The sequence below is a fragment of the Typopeltis vanoorti genome, chromosome 19, assembly GCF_054136105.1.
Source record: "Typopeltis vanoorti isolate ZY-2024b chromosome 19, IOZ_Tvanoo_1.0, whole genome shotgun sequence".
In the NCBI taxonomy this organism is placed as follows: domain Eukaryota; kingdom Metazoa; phylum Arthropoda; class Arachnida; order Uropygi; family Thelyphonidae; genus Typopeltis; species Typopeltis vanoorti.
Window position 1 is genome coordinate 94,235,053 of NC_143567.1, and position 24,059 is coordinate 94,259,111.

The window sequence follows — 24,059 nt, forward strand, 5'->3', positions numbered from 1 at the left end:
CAAATATTCAACGTTGACAAAATTGGTCTATTGGAAGCATATGCTAACAAAAACTTTCCTAGCTAAAACTGAAGCATCTCAACCTGGATACAAAGTATCTAAAGATCGTCTTAGTGGATCTTATTAGAAGGCAATGCAGAAGACGACTTTAAACTCAAGCCCATGTTAGTTTGTCGTGCACAAAATCCAAGATCTGACATTATTGAAGAAATCAGCACAATTGGAAAAGAACTCGGATTTAATGAACTTGTACATATGAAGAAGAAGAAGATAAGGAGTGCTAACAAGAAGAGAATGTTATGACTAAGAAGCTATCTGCAAAAGAACTTGAACTAGTTTTCAATCACCTTGAGTATGCTAAGGAATTTTTGTTTATTTCCTTAATTTCCTGATGTGGAATGAAGCTTCGAAATCTGCTAAAATCTTGATAAAATGAATGCCAGCTATCGCAAATTGCATGACAAGATGAAAAAGTCAACCACTATTCAAACATCTTTACTTAATTTTTTTGTAAAAAAAAAAAAAAAAGTAATTCAATCAAATGTTTAGGCATTAAATAAAAATTTAAGCAATTGATTTTTATTAACTTTGATGATTTTATTCTGTAATATAGCTTATACTGTAATTTTTTTTTCAAATTTACACTAGCTGATGGATTAATTATAATTATTCCTATTGTTTAACGTGATTTCAATTAATGCGCATTAATTGATGGATTAATTAATCATGTTAAGTGAGGTTTTCCTGTATAATGAACTGGATTTAAAAAGTACAGTTAGTATTCCATTATATATATATATATATATACAGGGTGGCCTATAAGTTATAAAAGGGGTTTAACATTAGTAACTTTTTTTTATTTATTTTTTTTATGATGAAATACAGAACCTGGAGATTTTTTTATTAGTTATGAAAACCACATAATGTAAATGCCTTCCGTTTTTGACTTCACAAAGACGGGTCCTTTTTATGGCATGTTTCATGATGGCTATTAATGTATTTCTGGCTCCTACATCCTAATTTCTGCATGAATATTCTCCTTCAGATGTTCGATTGTCTGGGGCTTGTTCACATACATCTTTTTCTTTGAAAGAAGTCGGGAGCTGTCAGATCTGGAGAATGTGATGGCCAATTAATTGCAGATTTTCATGAAATTTGCATTAGAATAATTGAATGCTGATTTTTAAAATAAAATTGTATGATTTTGGTTTGTTGTTGGGTAGTAAATTTTTCTATGATTAATTTCTCAAATGATCCTAAGGAATACCAAAAAACATAAAATGAAAAAAAATTAATAATCAAAAAAGTTCTGTACAAACACACACACATATATAATTCTCATGGAAAGGCTTAGACGTTGGTTATACATGCTTACTAAATAGCTTAAGGAAATTACAACATACAATAGAATATACATTAAAATAAATTTTAATACACTTCCAATATTTTGGCAGTGTCACGTTGCCATTTTCACAGGAACTTAGAAACAAGACGTGCACACAAGCACAATACATCATAGTAAATTCAAATACAAAAGGCTATTCATGGAATCAGCCTCAGCCCTAAGAAACAATCCAAACCTCAACAAATTTGGCTGCATGAGACTGCCTCAAATTTGGGAAACCTACATAAGAAGACTTTCAGCCCAAACGGCCAAGAATACCTACATTGCCTGCCTAGGGGGCACCATCAGGACTTTTAGGAGAATAGCTTCCTGCTTCATCCTCATTTACTGTGTATTGTGCTTGTGTGCACGTGTCTTGTTTCTAAGTTCCTGTGAAAATGGCAACGTGACATTGCCGAAATATTGGAAGTGTATTAAAATTTATTTTAATGTATATTCTATTGTACGTTGTAATTTCTTTAAGCTCTTTAGTACACACACACACACACACACACACACACATATATATATATATATATCAGCCCCACACACGAGAGGTCCCAAGACCTATAACATAATAGGGCTGTTTGTGGGTAAGTGGTTAGATGGAAGCGAGAAATTTGTGATGTGTTATTTGAAAACCTGAAGGTTGTAGTCATTGGGGAAGACTGTTCCAAAGAGCAGAGGTGTAGGAAATGAATGCAGAGGATGAAAAGTTGGTTTGATGAGTTTGGAGTTGAACTGTAAATGGGTGTTGACTAGCAGGTGCTTGTGTTCATATATGAGTACAGGAAAGTGGAGGGATTGTTGTTGCCAGTTCAGAGGAGCAGTGCCCATGAAAATACCCATAAAAGAGACATAATGCAGCAATAGAACATCTGTGGGAAAATGACTAGAGGGAGGGTATCAGTTAAGCTAATTGTTTGCTTCTGTATACAATCAAGCATTCTGAGTGAAGTTTTAGGTCCATCACGCCAGTTAAAATTAGAAATATATACACGTTAGCACAAGAATAATGTTTAATTTGCCAAATATTTCATTCTGAATATTACAGACCATCTTCAGTGGCTACATAGGAATAGTTTTTTTTTAAATAAAAAAAGTGGAATACGAACAATTGATCGTTCATACATAGAACGCGCCGCGTGATGTCATATCGCTAAGTATTAGAAGAGTAAACATTTAAAAAAAAAACATAATTAAAGATATTAAATCAGAAATTCATATAATGATCTTAAATAACATTATACTGATTAAAAAAAAAAATTAATGTGTTATCCTGATTAAACTTTCCCAAATTTTTGATATAGATATATAGTCATTACGATTCAAGTTAGGATGTTGAAGTAAGGCCTCTACACTTTCTTTAAATAAACGTTCAAATTTGTAGCGATATCTTTGTAGGAGGAGAGTCTTGGGCCAAAGGATGTTGTGGTTTGTTTCTAATCCACTGAGCTAATCCAGATTTCTCAGGTTTGTTGTGTTGAATGAGTTGCCCTTCTCCAGTTAAAAGTATTATTTTATAAAATTAGCTGGCAAACCACTTGTGATTGTAGCCTTTTCTCATTTGTTTTATGAAAGATTATAATGAAGTTCAAAATCAGCTAAGCAATCTTTATTTATAAATCATTAGTCTGAAAAAGACTACTCTTGTTCCTAAGTTTAGGTCTGAGCGATCTTTTAAAAAAGCTGCTATCCTAAACTGCACTTCTGTAAAATCTGGCCAATGCCTTATATAGAGTCACCAACACCTCATTATCCATACAGTACAGTCAATGTACTTTTTATCATAGCAGCAATACAATGTGCCCTATTCAGTTCACTGTCTACCATCACTCAAAGATTGCACATGAAGTATTTTCAGGATAGGACAACTCGTATATAGAGGCTAATGACTTCACATCACTTGCCTTAGTATACAATAATGCAAAGCACATATCCTTATGACATGTATAATGCTATACATTATGGGAAGGGTCAGTCACTACCCAGACCAGTTGCCCTGTCCTGAAAATACTTCAGGTGCAAACTTTGTTTGCTTACACTTGGATAAAGGATGAAACCAAGAATATAATTTCTTGGCATCTTTAATTTATAGTATAACCAAGTGGAAAAACTTCCAACAACTATCTCTAATCCAAAGTATTTTAATAATAAGGTGTGGTTTGTTGTTGGGTGGTGATATTTCCATACACAAGTAGTGCATGGAAATATGACTTCTGCATTACTTCAACCTTTATCACCTCTGGGTCTGGCTCCCACTGAAGAGACCCCGATAAAGTTCGAAACTGGTCCGGGTAGTGACCGGTTTCCCATTATGCATAGCATTATACATGTCTGTAAGGATATGCACTTTGCATTATGAGATACTAAGGCAAGTGATTATTATTATTATTATTATTGCTCAAGATCCCATGGATTAAAAGAATCATCTATGTGATCCTTTTGTATGACAAAAGGACCACATTGATGATTCGGCATCATACCGCACCTTAAACACACTCAAATTCTCTGAAGATACCACACACTTAGGCAAGGTATTCCAATCTTTCACAACTCTGCATGCAAAAAACCTGCTTCTCACTCCCCTGCTCACGCCCTCCTTATACAGCTTTCAGGGATGACCTCTGATCTCCCACTGTTTGCTGTAAAACCTCGCCAACATTAATCCTATAAAAACCTCTAACTTGTAGGTCTCTATCATCTACTCTAGACTTGACTCTGTAAATTGCATCTTCTCAACCTTTCCTCATATTTGACATTCCAGAGGTCAGAAACTACTTTAGTCAGTTGCCCTTCCGACATCTCTTTGTCCTTTTGAAAACCAGGCGACCAGATCTGTGCACAGTAGTTATTATTATTATTATTATTATTACGGGCAACTCCAGGGAGTCATTAAACTCATCGAGGGAGGCCCCAAATCATTTTCATCACAACTATTTGACATTCATACAGTATCTATCATACCTCGCCTTAAACTCATTCACTGTCACAGCATCCACCACAGACTCAGGGAGCGCATTCCACTCATTCACTACTCTAAAAGTAAAGAACCCAGCTCTAACACCTTTACTAACCACACTTTTGCCCAGTTTCCATGGATGTCCCCTAGTCCTCCCACAACCAGCCCTGTTCTCAAAAATATCTTCTGAATTAATTTTATAGAAACCCTTCAGTAATTTGAATGTCTCAATCATATCTCCCCTCCTCCGCCTATCAACCAATTTTTGCAACCCACAAATCCTCAACCTGTTCTCATACGGTTCATTCCACAGACCTGCTATCATCTTGGTCACTCGCCTCTGGATCCTCTCCACCTCCTCCCCATCAAGAAGAAACCTAGGTGACCAAATCTGAGCACAGTAGTCGAGATGAGGTCTTATCAAGGCTCGATACAGAGGAACAATAACCTGCTTGTCTCTGCTTGTCAACGTATTCTTCAGCAACCAAGTGATTTGATGAGCTGATTTGGCCACTTTTGCAATGTGTCCCCTAAATTTCAATTCCTTATCCACCAACACTCCTAAATCTCGTGCCTCATCAATTTCCTGGAGCACGATTCCACCAATGCAGTAAACTGCCTCCCATCTTTTCACCCCAAAATGCATAACCTTACATTTTGCCACATTAAATTGACATCCATTCTCCCTAGCCCAGACCTCCAATCTATCCAAATCATCCTGCAAAATTTTGACGTCATCTGCATTCACTATTGCCCTACCCAACTTCGCATCATCTGCAAACAAATGAACTGTTCCTCTCAGATCCTTTCCTATATCATTTATGAACAAATTAAACAGCAGTGGTCCAAGAACAGATCCTTGTGGTACACCACTAGTCACAGGCCGTCTTGTGGACTCTACTCCTGAGTAAACCACTCTCTGATTGACATTATATGTGGCTTAATCAGATCCTTATACAATGGAACAAGAATCTCCTTACTTTTTTGAATCTCCTTAACAAGTCAGTGTCTGCTGCATCATTCCCAGAATTCTTTGTGTTGTCCTCACAATTTTAGCAATATGTTCCCTAAATTTCAGATCCTTATCCACTATCACTCCGAGATCTCTTATTTTCTACACCTCTGACAATATATCCCCACCAAGCATAAATTTTACATCCCATCTTTGTTTCCCAAATTTTAAAACCTTACTTTTTGCAGCATTGAACTTGCATTGTCATTTCCATATCCATTCACTAAATTTATTCAAGTCTTCTTATAAGGCCACAACATCTCTACTCTTCATAGTTCATCCCAACTTTGCATAATCTGCAGTCAACTGAATATCCTCATCCATATCTTTGCCAATATCATTAAAACACAAGTTAAACAGTAATGGCCTTAAAATAGATCCCTGAGGTACACCACTAGTGACTTTCCTCTTCTGGGATATTGTTCCCCCATACACAACTTGCTGATACCTATCAGATAGCCAGTCTCCGATCCAATGCACTAATCTAATATCCAACCCCATCTACTCTAGTTTGACTATCAATTTATCATGTGGTAATCTATCAAAAGCCTTTGCAAAATCTAAGTTACTACTGTGTATCCCTCTCTTCTGTCCAAGGAAGCTGTCACTTTATTATAATCTTCTTCTTCTCTCTTCCATCATCTATGTGGATGATGATGAGGCTGAATGAACTCTTTCCACTTCTGTCTGTCCCTGGAGAGTCTGACCAGTTCTGTTCAGTTTGGTGTCACTTGTTGTGATTTGGTTTTCAGGCCCTCTTTTATTTTATCTATCCATCTAATTCTGAGCTGCCCTTTTGATCTTTTATCCTCCATCGTTGTATTCAGGGCTTTAGTTGGTAATCTTTCTGTTTCCATTCTGGTCACACGGCCAAACCATTCTTTTTTTGATTTTGTTTATTATTGTTAACATCATGTTTGCTCAACTCCCCATACACCTCTTGCTCACTTACAGTCTCTTCTCTCTCCTCCCCATTATCAACTGCTCTCAATCTCTCCATGAAGTCATATTCACAAGAATGAAAGACCTTTATGAACTACTGATTAAGTATTTCCACTATATCTTCTGCAGCAGTTCTTATACCATTTTCTCCAATCAGCGTCATCATTCCATAATCATTCTTTTTTTTTTCTTTTTTCTTTTTTTTGCTGGCTACATATCGAAAGAACTCCCTAGTATTCTTTTTGGCTTCATTAGCTAACTGCTGCTCATACCTCATTTTAGCTGCCCTTACCAACCAAGTCACCTGTCTTTCCTGGTCTTTGTAATCCTCATGGAATTGGTTATTACCACTTCTCTTGTGCTGCCTCCATAATGCCCTTTTTCTCTGTATCACATGCTTAATCTCTTCATTCATCCATTTCACACATACCTTGTTTAACCTTCTGACCCTTGGAATACATTCAGACATCTACTATGCAGTTCTTGAATATCTCCCAAGCTACTCCTTTCCATCTAACTTCTCATTCTATGCTACACCTGCAAGCTGTCTCCTGAGTTCTTCATAATCACCATCCTTGTAGTTCCACATATACCCTTTTCTCAGAGAGGTCCTCACTCTGCTGGCAACAACCTAAGTAATCACTTCATGGTCACTTTCACCAATTGGACGGTGATTTGAACATCATTTATAATTACATCCTTTGATGAGATGATTAAATCCAAGACCATCAATCATCATGTGCCCTCTGTTACATACTGTCTGAGGTAGATGTCCCACAAAAACTTAAGAAACTAATTTTCTTTACTTCCAGTTGCTATCTCATCATCCCAGTCTATATTGCCATACTTAAAATCACGCATAATAATCACCCTTTTCTTATCTGATTGGCTAATTTGATTATACATTTCATAGTCACCAACCCTAAGAATGAGAGAAAGGGTGTGCACTTTTCTCACTCTGTGCCCCTGTCCACCTTGAGCTCTCTAGTTTCCCTGTCCGTCTTGCACACCCTTTCTCTCATTTACACTTATGCCATCCACTTCTTTATGAATAAAGAAGTGCACCTCTTCAGTCTTTCCTGTCTTACTCTCCTGCTCTTCCAAATCGCTTCCCACTTGATCAGATTCATTCTCTGCACTCACTTCTCTACATTCCAGCAGCGGTCTCTCCAAATGACTCACACCAAAACCACTCAAATGCAGTCCATCGCTCTTATACAGTTCACTTCATCCTTCAAACTCATTCTACACATTGCTCCCTGCCTCATCTCACCACTGTCATACCTAGGCAACACGCTTACTACCTTTCCTATCACTCTATTCTCTTTTATACGTCTAAGCAATCTCCTGATATCCAGTCTGACATGTTGTTTGTTCACAATCAAGTCATATATACGTATTACAACTACCAGCTCTTTCACTCGTTTACTTCACATACCTAATGCCTCAATCACTCTACTGATTCTACCGCCTCTAAAACATACTTTGTGCATCCTCTCATCCAGCACACCTTTAATAATTGAATCATACAACGCCACTCGTTGGTCTTTTGTCACCTCTTTTATACCAACATTATTTGTTTTCATCATTTTCACTCTTCCATACATATCTTGAGTTTTCTTAACTTCATTTCGCATCCATTTCATCTCTTGCCTCATCTTAACCAACTCAACTTTCGAATCGTGCATCTTATTTTTGCTGTCATTCATTCTTTCAAATTTTTGAACTTTCAAACCTTGCATCAAACTTTTGCTCTCATTCATTCTTTTGAATTTTCGAACTTTCAAACCTTGCGTCACACTTTTGCTTTCGTTCATCCTCTCGTTTTCGTTGCCTTCCACCACATTTGCATCACTTTCGTCTTTCTTACCATTGATTACTTTTCTCAGATTGCTTGTTCTCTTTTTCAGAACTTTTTTAACATTTTTTTGCTACTCTTTTACTTACTAACACCTTCAGTTATCAACATAGCACTCATCAAGTCTTCATTCAGCTCACACTTTGCACATACCCACCTTCCATCTACCTTATATATCCACAATTTATCTATATTGTACACATAGATAACACATATATAGCACACTTCACATTTCACGAAACGACTGAAGTTGAAATTGAATTCCTGCATGGACAAAGCTGCCTTTATCTTTCCTTTGCTGGTTATTATACTAAGCTCTAATAACAACGAATTTGTAAATAAACTTAAACAAAATATCCCATACACTAATAACACTACAAGCGCACAACCTTTATAGTAACTCTTACTCATGTGCACGCACTTATGTATTCATTAATTTGTAAATTTTAAAATAGTAATTAAGATTATATTGAAGAGACATGATTACATTATATTGAAACAGAAGATTACATTGAAGGGATGTAATTGTATAGACTTGATAAATAAGCCACTACAATGTATGATGTCATGTGTTGCAATTGGTGATAGAGATGTTGGACAGGTAGCAATCGGAAGTATTGGAATATCTTCTATATTCATGAAATATGAGTCTTTCCGACTTCGATTTATTATCCAAAATGAAAACACCCATCGGCGATCTGTGGTGTGATGTGTAAGAGGTGCACACTGTCACTCATATTAACAGGCAACACTTTGCTGATAGTATCCTGCAGCTCCCACAAATTTGGAAACAGGTGCGAAACATATCAGAAGATTACATTGAAGGAATGTAATTGTATAGACATGATAAATAAACCCCCCCCCCCCACCCCCCCCCCCCCCCACCCCCCCCCCCCCCCACCCCCCCCCCCCCCCACCCCCCCCCCCCCCCACCCCCCCCCCCCCCCACCCCCCCCCCCCCCCACCCCCCCCCCCCCCCACCCCCCCCCCCCCCCACCCCCCCCCCCCCCCACCCCCCCCCCCCCCCACCCCCCCCCCCCCCCACCCCCCCCCCCCCCCACCCCCCCCCCCCCCCACCCCCCCCCCCCCCCACCCCCCCCCCCCCCCACCCCCCCCCCCCCCCACCCCCCCCCCCCCCCACCCCCCCCCCCCCCCACCCCCCCCCCCCCCCACCCCCCCCCCCCCCCACCCCCCCCCCCCCCCACCCCCCCCCCCCCCCACCCCCCCCCCCCCCCACCCCCCCCCCCCCCCACCCCCCCCCCCCCCCACCCCCCCCCCCCCCCACCCCCCCCCCCCCCCACCCCCCCCCCCCCCCACCCCCCCCCCCCCCCACCCCCCCCCCCCCCCACCCCCCAAAAATTTAAGCAATTGATTTTTATTAACTTTGATGATTTTATTCTGTAATATAGCTTATACTGTAATTTTTTTTTTCAAATTTACACTAGCTGATGGATTAATTATAATTATTCCTATTGTTTAATTGTTTAACACAATTTCAATTAATGCGCATTAATTGATGGATTAATTAATCATGTTAAGTGAGGTTTTCCTGTATAATGAACTGGATTTAAAAAGTACAGTTAGTATTCCAATTCCATTGTGTATATATATATGTATATATATATATATATTTATAAAAATAAATTTAACTGACTAGAACCCGAGAAAGTATAACAAAAACCTTTAATACATCACAACTAGTTTCATCGGTGATCCGACTTCTTCAGGTGAGAAATAAAAACATAAGACATAAAATAACACGGTAAAAAATGAACTTTACAGCTTAATAAAAAGCAGAATAATAACAGTCATATTTGAATAGGTGACCGCGTGCTACCGTTGGCATGAGTAGAATGTGTGCGACAGCTAATTTTTGAGCGCCAGTACTGGATTACTGCGCTATGGGAATCGGGGTAAATTGTAGCTAAGATTATTGTTTAAATGTGAAGGGTCCAGAACTATTTCTTTTGATTCGATGATTCTTCTTTCGAATTCATCCTTGCAAATATATAAATTAGTAGTGCGTTCCCAATCAACTTGATGTGGCTGTTCTTCAAGGTTAGAGTTTGCCGAGAAAAGGACATGACTGGAAAGGGCGCTCGCTCGTGCTCTACTGTAGGAGATGTCACGTCTATGTTCCTCAAGACGAAGTGAAACAGATTTGTCTGTCTGGCCAAAATAAGGTCGACCACAGTTGCACAAAACTTTATAAACACCAGGAAAATGCAGATGGTTGTGTTTTGGTTTTGGTCGACTCAGAAGAGAACGAAGTTTTGGCAGCGTAGTATAGTCGGTCTTTATGTTGAATTTTTTCAGAATCTTAGCTAGTTTTGGGGTAAGAGTGCTGATAAAAGGCTGTATATGAGTGATAGGGTTGGAGTCATCTTCTTGTCGAGGATGTTGGCGTGGTCTCAAGCGTTTAGTGATGTTACAAGACGAATATCCATTATTTAAGAAGGTGTTTTTCAGGAAGTTAAGCTCTGTTTGTAGGTCTTCTTCTGTGGAAATGAGACATCTTGCTCGATGGGCGAGGGTGGAGATGATGCCCAGTTTCTGAGGTGGGAAGTGATGAGAAGAACCTCGCCCATCGAGCAAGATGTCTCATTTCCACAGAAGAAGACCTTCAAACAGAGCTTAACTTCCTGAAAAACACCTTCTTAAATAATGGATATTCGTCTTGTAACATCACTAAACGCTTGAGACCACGCCAACATCCTCGACAAGAAGATGACTCCAACCCTATCACTCATATACAGTTGCCTTTTATCAGCACTCTTACCCCAAAACTAGCTAAGATTCTGAAAAAATTCAACATAAAGACCGACTATACTACGCTGCCAAAACTTCGTTCTTTTCTGAGTCGACCAAAACCAAAACACAACCATCTGCATTTTCCTGGTGTTTATAAAGTTTTGTGCAACTGTGGTCGACCTTATTTTGGCCAGACAGACAAATCTGTTTCACTTCGTCTTGAGGAACATAGACGTGACATCTCCTACAGTAGAGCACGAGCGAGCGCCCTTTCCAGTCATGTCCTTTTCTCGGCAAACTCTAACCTTGAAGAACAGCCACATCAAGTTGATTGGGAACGCACTACTAATTTATATATTTGCAAGGATGAATTCGAAAGAAGAATCATCGAATCAAAAGAAATAGTTCTGGACCCTTCACATTTAAACAATAATCTTAGCTACAATTTACCCGATTCCCATAGCGCAGTAATCCAGTACTGGCGCTCAAAAATTAGCTGTCGCACACATTCTACTCATGCCAACGGTAGCACACGGTCACCTATTCAAATATGACTGTTATTATTCTGCTTTTTATTAAGCTGTAAAGTTCATTTTTTACCGTGTTATTTTATGTCTTATGTTTTTATTTCTCACCTGAAGAAGTCGGATCACCGATGAAACTAGTTGTGATGTATTAAAGGTTTTTGTTATACTTTCTCGGGTTCTAGTCAGTTAAATTTATTTTTATAAATGTATACATCCCGAGTAAATCCTAATTTCAACAATATATATATATATATATATATATATACACATACAGGGTGGCCTATAAGTTATAAAAGGGGTTTAACATTAGTAACTTTTTTTTATTTATTTTTTTTATGATGAAATACAGAACCTGGAGATTTTTTTATTAGTTATGAAAACCACATAATGTAAATGCCTTCCGTTTTTGGCTTCACAAAGACGGGTCCCTTTTTATGGCATGTTTCATGATGGCTATTAATGTATTTCTGGCTCCAACATCCTAATTTCTGCATGAATATTCTCCTTCAGATGTTCGATTGTCTGGGGCTTGTTCACATACATCTTTTTCTTTGAAAGAAGTCGGGAGCTGTCAGATCTGGAGAATGTGATGGCCAATTAATTGCAGATTTTCATGAAATTTGCATTAGAATAATTGAATGCTGATTTTCAAAATAAAATTGTATGATTTTGGTTTGTTGTTGGGTTGTGAATTTTTCTATGATTAATTTCTCAAATGATCCTAAGGAATACCAAAAAACATAAAATGAAAAAAAAATTAATAATCAAAAAAGTTCTGTACAAACACACACACACATATATAATTCTCGTGGAAAGGAAATTAAGGAAATTACAACATACAATAGAATATACATTAAAATAAATTTTAATACACTTCCAATATTTTGGCAGCGTCACATTGCCATTTTCACAGGAACTTACAAACAAGACATGTGCACACAAGCACAATACATCATAGTAAATTCAAATACAAAAGGCTATTCATGGAATTAGCCTCAGCCCTAAGAAACAATCCAAACCTCAACAAATCTGGCTGCATGAGACTGCCTCAAATTTGGGAAACATAAGAAGACCTTCAGCCCAAACGGCCAAGAATACCTACATTGCCCGCCTAGGAGGCACCATCAGGACTTTTAGGAGAATAGCTTCCTGCTTCATCCTCATTTACTGTGTATTGTGCTTGCGTGCACGTGTCTTGTTTCTAAGTTCCTGTGAAAATGGCAACGTGACGTTGCTGAAATATTGGAAGTGTATTAAAATTTATTTTAATGTATATTCTATTGTACGTTGTAATTTCTTTAAGCTCTTTAGTACACACACACACACACACACACACACACACATATATATATATATATATATATATATATATATATATCAGCCCCACACACGAGAGGTCCCAAGACCTATAACATAATAGGGCTGTTTGTGGGTAAGTGGTTAGATGGAAGCGAGAAATTTGTGATGTGTTATTTGAAAACCTGAAGGTTGTAGTCATTGGGTAAGACTGTTCCAAAGAGCAGAGTTGTAGGAAATGAATGCAGAGGATGAAAAGTTGGTTTGATGAGTTTGGAGTTGAACTGTAAATGGGTGTTGACTAGCAGGTGCTTGTGTTCATATATGAGTACAGGAAAGTGGAGGGATTGTTGTTGCCAGTTCAGAGGAGCAGTGCCCATGAAAATACCCATAGAAGATACATAATGCAGCAATAGAACATCTGTGGGAAAATGACTAGAGGGAGGGTATCAGTTAAGCTAATTGTTTGCTTCTGTATACAATCAAGCATTCTGAGTGAAGTTTTAGGTCCATCACGCCAGTTAAAATTAGAAATATATACACGTTAGCACAAGAATAATGTTTAATTTGCCAAATATTTCGGTCTGAATATTACAGACCATCTTCAGTGGCTACATAAGAATAGTTTTTAAAAAAAAAAAAAAAAAAAAGTGGAATATGAACAATTGATCATTCATACATAGAATGCGCCGCATGATGTCATATCGCTAAGTATTAGAAGAGTAAACATTTTAAAAAAAAAACATAATTAAAGATATTAAATCAGAAATTCATATAATGATCTTAAATAACATTATACTGATTAAAAAAAAAATTAATGTGTTATCCTGATTAAACTTTCCCAAATTTTTGATATAGATATACAGTCATTACGATTCAAGTTAGGACGTTGAAGTAAGGCCTCTACACTTTCTTTAAATAAACGTTCAAATTTGTAGCGATATCTTTGTAGGAGGAGACTTGGACCAAAGGATGTTGTGGTTTGTTTCTAATCCATGCTGAGCTAATCCAGATTTCTAAGGTTTGTTGTGTTGAATTGAGTTGCCCTTCTCCAGTTAAAAGTATTATTTTATGAAATTAGCTGGCAAACCACTCGTGATTGTAGCCTTTTCTCATTTGTTTTATGAAAGATTACAATGAAGTTCAAAATCAGCTAAGCAATCTTTATTTATAAATCATTAGTCTGAAAAAGACTACTCTTGTTCCTAAGTTTAGGTCTGAGCGATCTTTTAAAAAAGGCTGTTATCCTAAACTGCACTTCTGTAAAATCTGGCCAATGCCTTATATAGAGTCACCAACACCTCATTATCCATACAGTACAGTCAATGTACTTTTTATCATAGCAGCAATACAATGTGCCCTATTCAGTTCACTGTCTACCATCACTCAAAGATTGCACATGAAGTATTTTCAGGATAGGACAACTCGTATATAGAGGCTAATGACTTCACATCACTTGCCTTAGTATACAATAATGCAAAACACATATCCTTATGACATGTATAATGCTATACATTATGGGAAGGGTCAGTCACTACCCAGACCAGTTGCCCTGTCCTGAAAATACTTCAGGTGCAAACTTTGTTTGCTTACACTTGGATAAAGGATGAAACCAAGAATATAATTTCTTGGCATCTTTAATTTATAGTATAACCAAGTGGAAAAACTTCCAACAACTATCTCTAATCCAAAGTATTTTAATAATAAGGTGTGGTTTGTTGTTGGGTGGTGATATTTCCATACACAAGTAGTGCATGGAAATATGACTTCTGCATTACTTCAGTCTTTATCACCTCTGGGTCTGGCTCCCACTGAAGAGACCCCAATAAAGTTCGAAACTGGTCCGGGTAGTGACCAGTTTGCCATTATGCATAGCATTATACATGTCTGTAAGGATATGCACTTTGCATTATGAGATACTAAGGCAAGTGATTATTATTATTATTGCTCAAGATCCCATGGAGTCAAAGAATCATCTATGTGATCCTTTTGTCATACAAAAGGACCACATTGATGATTCTGCATCATACCGCACCTTAAACACACTCAAATTCTCTGAAGATATCACACACTTAGGCAAGGTATTCCAATCTTTCATAACTCTGCATGCAAAAAACCTGCTTCTCACTCCCCTGCTCACGCCCTCCTTATACAGCTTTCAGGGATGACCTCTGATCTCCCCACTGTTTGCTGTAAAACCTCTCCAACATTAATCCTATAAAAACCTCTAATTTGTAGGTCTCTATCATATACTCTAGACTTGACTCTGTAAATTGCATCTTCTCAACCTTTCCTCATATTTGACATTCCAGAGGTCAAAAACTTTAGTCAGTTGCCTTTCCGACATCTCTTTGTCCTTTTGAAAACCAGGCAACCAGATCTGTGCACAGTAGTCATGTGTGGTTTAATCAGATCCTTATACAATGGAACAAGAATCTCCTTAACAAGTCAGTGTCTGCTGCATCATTCCTAGAATTCTTTGTGTTGTCCTCACAATTTTGGCAATATGTCCCCTAAATTTCAGATCCTTGTCCACTATCACTCCAAGATCTCTTATTTTCTACACCTCTGACAATATATCCCCACCAAGCATAAATTCTACATCCCATCTTTGTTTCCCAAATTTTAAAACCTTACTTTTTGCAACATTGAACTTGCATTGTCATTTCCATATCAATTCACTAAATTTATTCAAGTCTTCTTATAAGGCCACAACATCTTCTCTATTCTTCATAGTTCATTCATCCCAACTTTGCATAATCTGCAGTCAACTGAATATCCTCATCCATATCTTTGCCAATATCATTAAAACACAAAAAAGGCCATTAGGCCTTAAAACAGATCCCTGAGGTACACCACTAGTGACTTTCCTCTTCTGGGATATTGCTCCCCCATACACAACTTGCTGATACCTATCAGATAGCCAGTCTCTGATCCAATGCACTAATCTAATATCCAACCCCATCTACTCTAGTTTGACTATCAATTTATCGTGTGGTAATCTATCAAAAGCCTTTGCAAAATCTAAGTATACTACTGTGTATCCCTCTCTTCTGTCCAAGGAAGCTGTCACCTTATTATAATCTTCTTCTTCTCTCTTCCATCATCTATGTGGATGATGATGAGGCTGAATGAACTCTTTCTACTTCTGTCTGTCCCTGGAGAGTCTGACCAGTTCTGTCCAGTTTGGTGTCGCTTGTTGTGATTTGGTTTTCAGGTCCTCTTATTTTATCTATCCATCTAATTCTGAGCTGCCCTTTTGATCTTTTATCCTCCATCGTTGTATTCAGGGCTTTAGTTGGTAATCTTTCTGTTTCCATTCTGGTCACACGGCCAAACCATTCTTTTTTTGATTTTGTTTATTATCGTTAACATCATGTTTGCTCAACTCCCCATACATCCTCTTGCTCACTTACAGTCTCTTCTCTCTCCTCCCCATTATCAACTGCTCTCAATCTCTCCATGAAGTCTTTCATTCTTCACAAGAATGAAAGACCTTTATGAACTACTGATTAAGTATTTCCACTATAATCTTCTGCTGCAGTTCTTATACCATTTTCTCCAATCAGCGTCATCATTCCATAATCATTCTTTTTTTTTTCTTTTTCTTTTTTTTGCTGGCTACATATCGAAAGAACTCCCTAGTATTCTTTTTGGCTTCATTAGCTAACTGCTGATTCTCATAGACAGGCTTATACGTTGGTTATGCATTTCTAAATAACTTAGGGAATTGAAACAACGTAGATCCGAATATAAATTAAATTATATTTAATAGATATTTCCGATATTTCGGCAATGTCACATTGCCATTTTCTAAAGGAACTTACAAAAAGACAGGTGCACACAGGCAATAACAATACAGTAACTGAGAAAGAAGATATGAAGCTATCGTTCTCCTAGAAGTCCTGATGGTGCCCTCTGGCGGGCTAAGTAGGCGTTCTTGGCCGTTGGGCTGAAGGTCTGCTGATGTATGCCTCCCAAATTTGGGGCAGTCGCATACAACCAAATTTGTTGAGGTTTGGAGAGTTTCTTATGGCAGAGGCTGATTCCATAAATAATATTCGCTGTCCTGCCTGTTTGGCCAAAGTACGAAATCGTACTTTGGCCAAACAGGCAGGACAGCGAATATCAGAATTTCTGAACACAAGGACTACATCCGGTTTTACAAGTATAGCCATTCTGGTCTTGCAGACTTCGCCACAGAATACAGTGGAAGAAAGCAACAATAATACACCGGAGCAAATATAAATTCGAAAGATTATTTATGGAATCAGCCTCTGCCATAAGAAACTCTCCAAACCTCAACAAATTTGATTGTATGCGACTGCCCCAAATTTGGGAGGCATACATCAGCAGACCTTCAGCCCAACGGCCAAGAACACCTACTTAGCCCGCCAGAGGGTACCATCAGGACTTCTAGGAGAACGATAGCTTCATATCTTCTTTCTCAGTTACTGTATTGTTATTGCCTGTGTGCACCTGTCTTTTTGCAAGTTCCTTTAGAAAATGGCAATGTGACATTGCCAAAATATCGGAAATATCTATTAAAGTATAATTTAATTTATATTCGGATCTACGTTGTTTCAATTCCCTAAGTTATTTAGAAATAGCTAACTGCTGCTCATACCTCATTTTAGCTGTCCTTACCAACCAAGTCACCTGTCTTTCCTGGTCTTTGTAATCCTCATGGAATTGGTTATTACCACTTCTCTTGTGCTGCCTCCATAATGCCCTTTTTCTCTGTATCACATGCTTAATCTCTTCATTCATCCATTTCACACATACCTTGTGTAACCTTCTGAACCCTTGGAATACATTCTGACATCTACTATACAGTTCTTGAATATCCCCCAAGCTACTCCTTTCCATCTAACTTCTCATTCCATGCTACACCTGCAAGCTGTTTCCTGAGTTCTTCATAATCACAATCCTTGTAGTTCCACATAATACCCTTTTCTCATAGAGGTCCTCACTCTGCTGGCAACAACCTAAGTAATCACTTCATGGTCACTTTCACCAATTGGAGGATGATTTGAACATCATTTATAATTACATCCTTTGATGAGATGATTAAATCCAAGACCATCAATCATCATGTGCCCTCTGTTACATACCGTCTGAGGTAGATGTCCCACAAAAACTTAAGAAACTAATTTTCTTTACTTCCAGTTGCTATCTCATCATCCCAGTCTATATTGCCATACTTAAAATCACGCATACTGATCACTCTTTTCTTATCTGATTGGCTAATTTGATTATACATTTCATAGTCACCAACCTTAAGAATGAGAGAAAGGGTGTGCACTTTTCTCACTCTCTACCCCTGTCCACCTTGAGCCCTCTAGTTTCCCTGTCCGTCTTGCACACCCTTTCTCTCATTTATACTTATGCCATCCACTTCTTTATGAATAAAGAAGTGCACCTCTTCAGTCTTTCCTGTCTTACTCTCCTGCTCTTCTAAATCGCTTCCCACTTGATCAAATTCATTCTCTGCACTCACTTCTCTACATTCCAGCAGCAGTCTCTCCAAATGACTCACACCAAACCACTCAAATGCAGTCCATCGCTTTTATACAGTTCACTTCATCTCCTTCAAACTCATTCTACACATTGCTCGCTGCCTCATCTCACCACTGTCATACCTAGGCAACACGCTTACTACCTTTCCTATCACACTATTCTCTTTTATACGTCTAAGCAATCTCCTGATATCCAGTCTGACATGTTGTTTGTTCACAATCAAGTCATTTATACGTATTACAACTACCAGCTCTTTCACTTGTTTACTTCGCATGCCTAATGCCTCAATCACTCTACTGATTCTACCTCCTGTAAAACATACTTTGTGCATCCTCTCATCCAGCACACCTTTAATAATTGAATCACCATACAACGCTACTCGTTGGTCTTTTGTCACCTCTTTTATACCAACATTATTTGTTTTCATCATTTTCACTCTTCCATACATATCTTGAGTTTTCTTAACTTCATTTCGCATCCATTTCATCTCTTGCCTCATCTTAACCAACTCAACTTTCGAATCGTGCATCTTATTTTTGCTGTCATTCATTCTTTCAAATTTTTGAACTTTCAAACCTTGCATCAAACTTTTGCTCTCATTCATTCTTTTGAATTTTCGAACTTTCGAACCTTGCGTCACACTTTTGCTTTCGTTCATCCTCTCATTTTCGTTGCCTTCCACCACATTTGCATCACTTTCGTCTTTCTTACCATTGATTACTTTTCTCAGATTGCTTGTTCTCTTTTTCAGAACTTTTTTAACATTTTTTTGCTACTCTTTTACTTACTAACACCTTCAGTTATCAACATAGCACTCATCAAATCTTCATTCAGCTCACACTTCACACATACCCACCTTCCATCTACCTTATACAGGGTGTTCGGGATAAATTTGACATATTTATAATTAATTATATTTTTCCGTAAGTTACATGTATTAACACACACTTCTCTTCATTTAAAAGTTTGTACCCTTCTTCATTCATATACAAGATGTCAGAAAGGATGGATAGCTGGAACCCACCTGAATCATGGAAGAGAATAACTTGTATCATGATGATTCGTGCCCGCCATCAAAATAAGGATATTACGACTGCTGCCCAATGCTCCCTGAATACAGTAAAAACAATCAGGCATGAACTAGAGACTTGCAATGGTGACTACGAGGATGTAGCAAGAAGAAAGATCCCTAGCCGACGATCTGATTGCGTTCGTACAGCAGAATTCCTCGCAAATCTGCAGGAACAGGTGTTGAAGAACCCTGGCATTGGAATTCGGGCTTTGTTCGTGGAGTTGCTAACTGTAGTCAAGCCCTGGATAACAAGGGTAGCCAATGGTAGGCCGTATGTATGGCAGCAGGATTCGGCCCCTTGCCACACCTCTGGGAAAAGTCAAAAATGGTTGTCTGAAAATTTCTACGACTTCACCAGTCCAAATGTTTGGCCTCCAAACTCCCCAGACCTTAACCCCATGGATTATTTTGTATGGGGCGCAGTTGAAAAAGACACCAATCGCACTTCCAGTAATACAAAAGCCCAGTTAATGGATAAAATTAAAACAGTTTTTGCGGCCCTTCCCAGGGAGACTGTAGCATCAACTTGTTCGAGGTTCCGAAGCAGAATTGAAGCTGTGATCGATGCTAATGGTGGTTATTTTGAGTAAATCTTGTTGATAGTATTGTAATTAACTCTGCCTGTAATGTTTTTTTGTCAATTCATTAAATTTAATAGATACAAAGAAGATTTTCTTTTTCCTTACGAAACTGTCAAATTTATCCCGAACACCCTGTATATCCACAATTTATCTATATTGTACATATAGATAATACATATATAGCACACTTCACATAAACGACTGAAGTCGAAATTGAATTCCTGCATGGACAAAGCCGCCTTTATCTTTCCTTTGCTGGTTATTATACTAAGCTCTAATAACAACGAATTTGTAAATAAACTTAAATAAAATATCCCATACACTAATAACGCTACAAGCACACAACCTTTATAGTAACTCTTACTCATGTGCACGCACTTATGTATTAATTAATTTGTAAATTTTAAAATAGTAATTAAGATTATATTGAAGAGACAAGATTACATTATATTAAAGCAGAAGATTACATTGAAGGGATGTAATTGTATAGACTTGATAAATAAACTATTTTCTATTTTGTGCACATCATGCTGCCACTACAATGTATGATGTCATGTGTTGCAATTGGTGATAGAGATGTTGGACAGGTAGCAATCGGAAGTATTGGAATATCTTCTGTATTCATGAAATAGGAGTCTTTCCGACTTCGATTTATTATCCAAAATGAAAACACCCATCGGAGATCTGTGGTGTGATGTGCAAGAGGTTCTTCGAGCAGTAGGTCACACTGTCACTCATATTAACAGGCAACACTTTGCTGATGGTATCCTGCAGCTCCCACAAGTTTGGAAACAGGTGCGAAACATATCAGAAGATTACATTGAAAGAATGTAATTGTATAGACATGATAAATAAACTTATTTTATATTTTGTGCACATGCTGCCACTACTTTATTTATAACTCTCATACTACTCTCTGGTATCTGTCAGCAATTTACTTTACCCATTTCTGCTGTCGCTTTATTATAAAATATGAATAAATTACTAAGAAAGGACCTATCCTTTATAAAGTATCATATCTCTATTTTCCCATTGTTAAACTTTTCCAATACTTTAACAACCACTCATGATATATTACTTGTTCTATAGTTTACTACTTCTGTCACCTTCATCTAAAAGAACTATCTTACCCCTTTTCACTCCCTTGGAAACCTTGCCAGAGCTGAAGCTTTGAGTGAACAACTTCATCAGATGCAGTGCCAGTTCTCTTGAACATTCACATAGTACACAAGCTGATGTGCCATCTAGTTCCATTGCTGTATTGATATTTATCAATATGGTGAACATTTATTCATCTACCTCAATTTTGACATGCATCTGTCACATTAGTAACTGATATATCTTTGCAAAATGATCACTCAGCAACTCAACCATTTTTTTTTTGCCTGTCACCTTCCTACCACTAACATTGATTAAATTCATCCTACCATAGTCATTTTTCCTCTTACATGCTTTTCCAATGCATGCTACATAACATCTGATATAATATCTATTATAATACAGGGTGTTTCAAAAAGAAAGTCCTGATTTGAAAATTGTATATCTCTGCAACCACGAACCACAAATGAATGTGACTTGTACCATGTGAACGACCTTGGACCAGAGTTTGATATGACGACTACTAGATGCCACTACTAGCTCCCAAATAGCTGCTACGCATAGCTAATGAGAAGATGACGTCTAGTTAAATATAATTATTTGAAATTGGGTCATTCTTTTTGAAACACCACTACTAGCTCCCAAATAGCTGCTACGCATGGCTAATGAGAAGATGACATCTAGTTAAATATAATTATTTGAAATTGGGTCATTCTTTTTGAAACACCATGTATTTTATATTAGATAATGAAAATCTCATCAAATGGATTTTATTAACTTAGCATTACTCTGAAGGGGGGGGGGAACCTCAATTGAGGGAAGGTAACAGTGTAAGGTGTATCTTATATATTATCTGCAAATGATTATGAAAGCAATAATTTTTATGCTTTTGAATTTATCTTGGGGGAAGGGGAAAAGTAATTCTTTTTTATGCAAATCCCACCATTAAAAGATTGTAATTATAGATTATTGCCGTGGGTAGATTAATGGCTATGTAGAGGAAATTTTACTGTGAAGATCAAATTTTGAACTTTTTATTCCAAGCCACTTTAGGCATCAGTAAGCATGGTAGTGGTTCTCACACCAGTCCATGAAATGAATGTACTTCCTACAGACATTGACAAACATTCTTGCACGCACGCACACACACACACACACACACACACACACACACACACTGAGATTTGAACTGCTGTGTATTATTTGGAGAGCAGAAATCCTATCCACTCAGCCAACCAGTGTCCCATATTGCTCTATATACCCTTCTCTGGAGCTCTTGTTAATGTAAACAAGACCATAGTTCAAAATATTTGAACTATGGTTTTTAGAGTATAGGTATATCTTATTTGGTCTTTTAATTTTAAAACTTTTTTTTCTGTGTTAGGTTACAGAGCAGAGAGATATAGCTATTCACTTATGCCCAACACCATCTAGAAATGAAGGATCAGAAAATAGTGAACTTAGTGAAAGTGAGTGTAGGGGTACTGATGTGAGATTAATAGGAAGGACAGAGCAGAGAAGAGTGCAAGCAAGTGTTCTAGGAGAGCTGGATGAAAAATGGATGTGCCAGCATGCAAAACAGGTAGGATTTACTAACATATTCTTTATACACTATTTCTGTTTAAACCTTTTTTTTAATGTACTTTAATCTGAGTTATCATTTTATTTTTTTGTTCTAAATTAGCATAGATAAAAAAGTTATCTGTTGTAGCAATTGAATTTTTCTGATATATTACAAATTGAAAACATGGACCTTCATTGGCAATGTCCTGGATCATTTAGCACCAGGTGCTGTATTAAAAATATTACTTGAATGAAATAAATGATCTGATAAAATTCATGGCATGTGAAACTAGGCTTAGTATATATATCATACATTCTTATTGTGAAGCCTTCATTTGCAGGTCTCAATTAACCATTCTTTATTTGACTGGCAGGTAGGAAATAATTATCCACATAAGATAGACATGAAAGAGGAAAATAGTGACAATGGTTTGGTGACAGCGTGGTGTGAAGTAGAGGCTGATAGGAAGATGTATTTAGTTGGATATTGCCAAAGAATGTGGAGGCTTGTGATGAAGAAATGTACAGGGTGATTATGATTAAAGTTCATATTTTGAAAGGCTGTAACTGGGTAACTACTCAGCAGAACAATTTAATATTTACATGATAATGTGTGCAGCAATGAAATTTTATTTTTTGCAAAAACCAATGTTAGTTCTAAAAGAAAGTTGCCACCAAGGCAATACATGGTGCTGCAGTACCATAGTGGGTAATTCAAACCACCAGAGTCCCAAAGGAGTGGAAGGAAGGCAAAATTGTTCTACTTCACAAAGGTGGCAGTAAGACCAAGTCAACAAGTTATAGGCTGATCTGTATATCTGTAGTTGTAGTTAAGATACTGGAGAGGTTGGCAAGAGATAGGATGCAAAAATGGGTTGATAATAGTGATATTCTTTGTGCTTGTCAGCAATGGGTTTGTTTAAGGTAGGTCGTATTTTACAAACTTGCTTATGTACTATAACAAGGTGATAAATGTATTGAACAATGGAGATGCATATACAGTGGTATATACTTAGATTTTGCAAAGGCTTTTGATTGATTGCCACACCACAAGTTGATCAGTAAATTGAAGTAGATGGGATTGAATGATAGACTAGTGAGTTGGATAGGTGAGTGGCTATCAGATAGGTACCCAAAGTACACAACTTTGGGGTACCTATCTGATATCTCGAAAGAAGGAAAGTCGCTAGTGGTGTGCCTCGTGGGTCAGTTTTGGGGACCATTGTTATTTTAATTTGTATATTAACGATATTGGGATAGGGTTTAACTGGTGATATATAATTGTTTGCAGATAATGCAAAACTGAGGAGTGATGTGATTCAAGTCCCTCCTTGTTGTGGCCTTACAAGGAGGACTTGAATAGATTGTATGAGTGGGAAACAGTATGGAACTGTAAGTTTAGTTTTGCCAGGTGTAAGGTTCTGAAATTTGGCAGGCAACAAGAGGATTCAAAGTATACACCTATCGGGAAAATTTTGGAGGTAGTTGAGAAG

At 37.7% G+C, this 24,059-nt stretch overlaps 1 protein-coding gene across 1 annotated transcript in view; it reads left to right on the forward strand.

The window, feature by feature from the left end:
• Positions 1 to 24,059, forward strand: part of LOC150096364 (protein odr-4 homolog) — a 180,940-nt gene that overhangs the window by 18,243 nt on the left and 138,638 nt on the right. Inside the window, exon 2 of the mRNA XM_090409180.1 lies at positions 22,388 to 22,585. Within this exon, the coding sequence (XP_090265306.1) occupies positions 22,388 to 22,585 (198 nt within the window). The remainder of the gene's footprint in view (positions 1 to 22,387; positions 22,586 to 24,059) is intronic.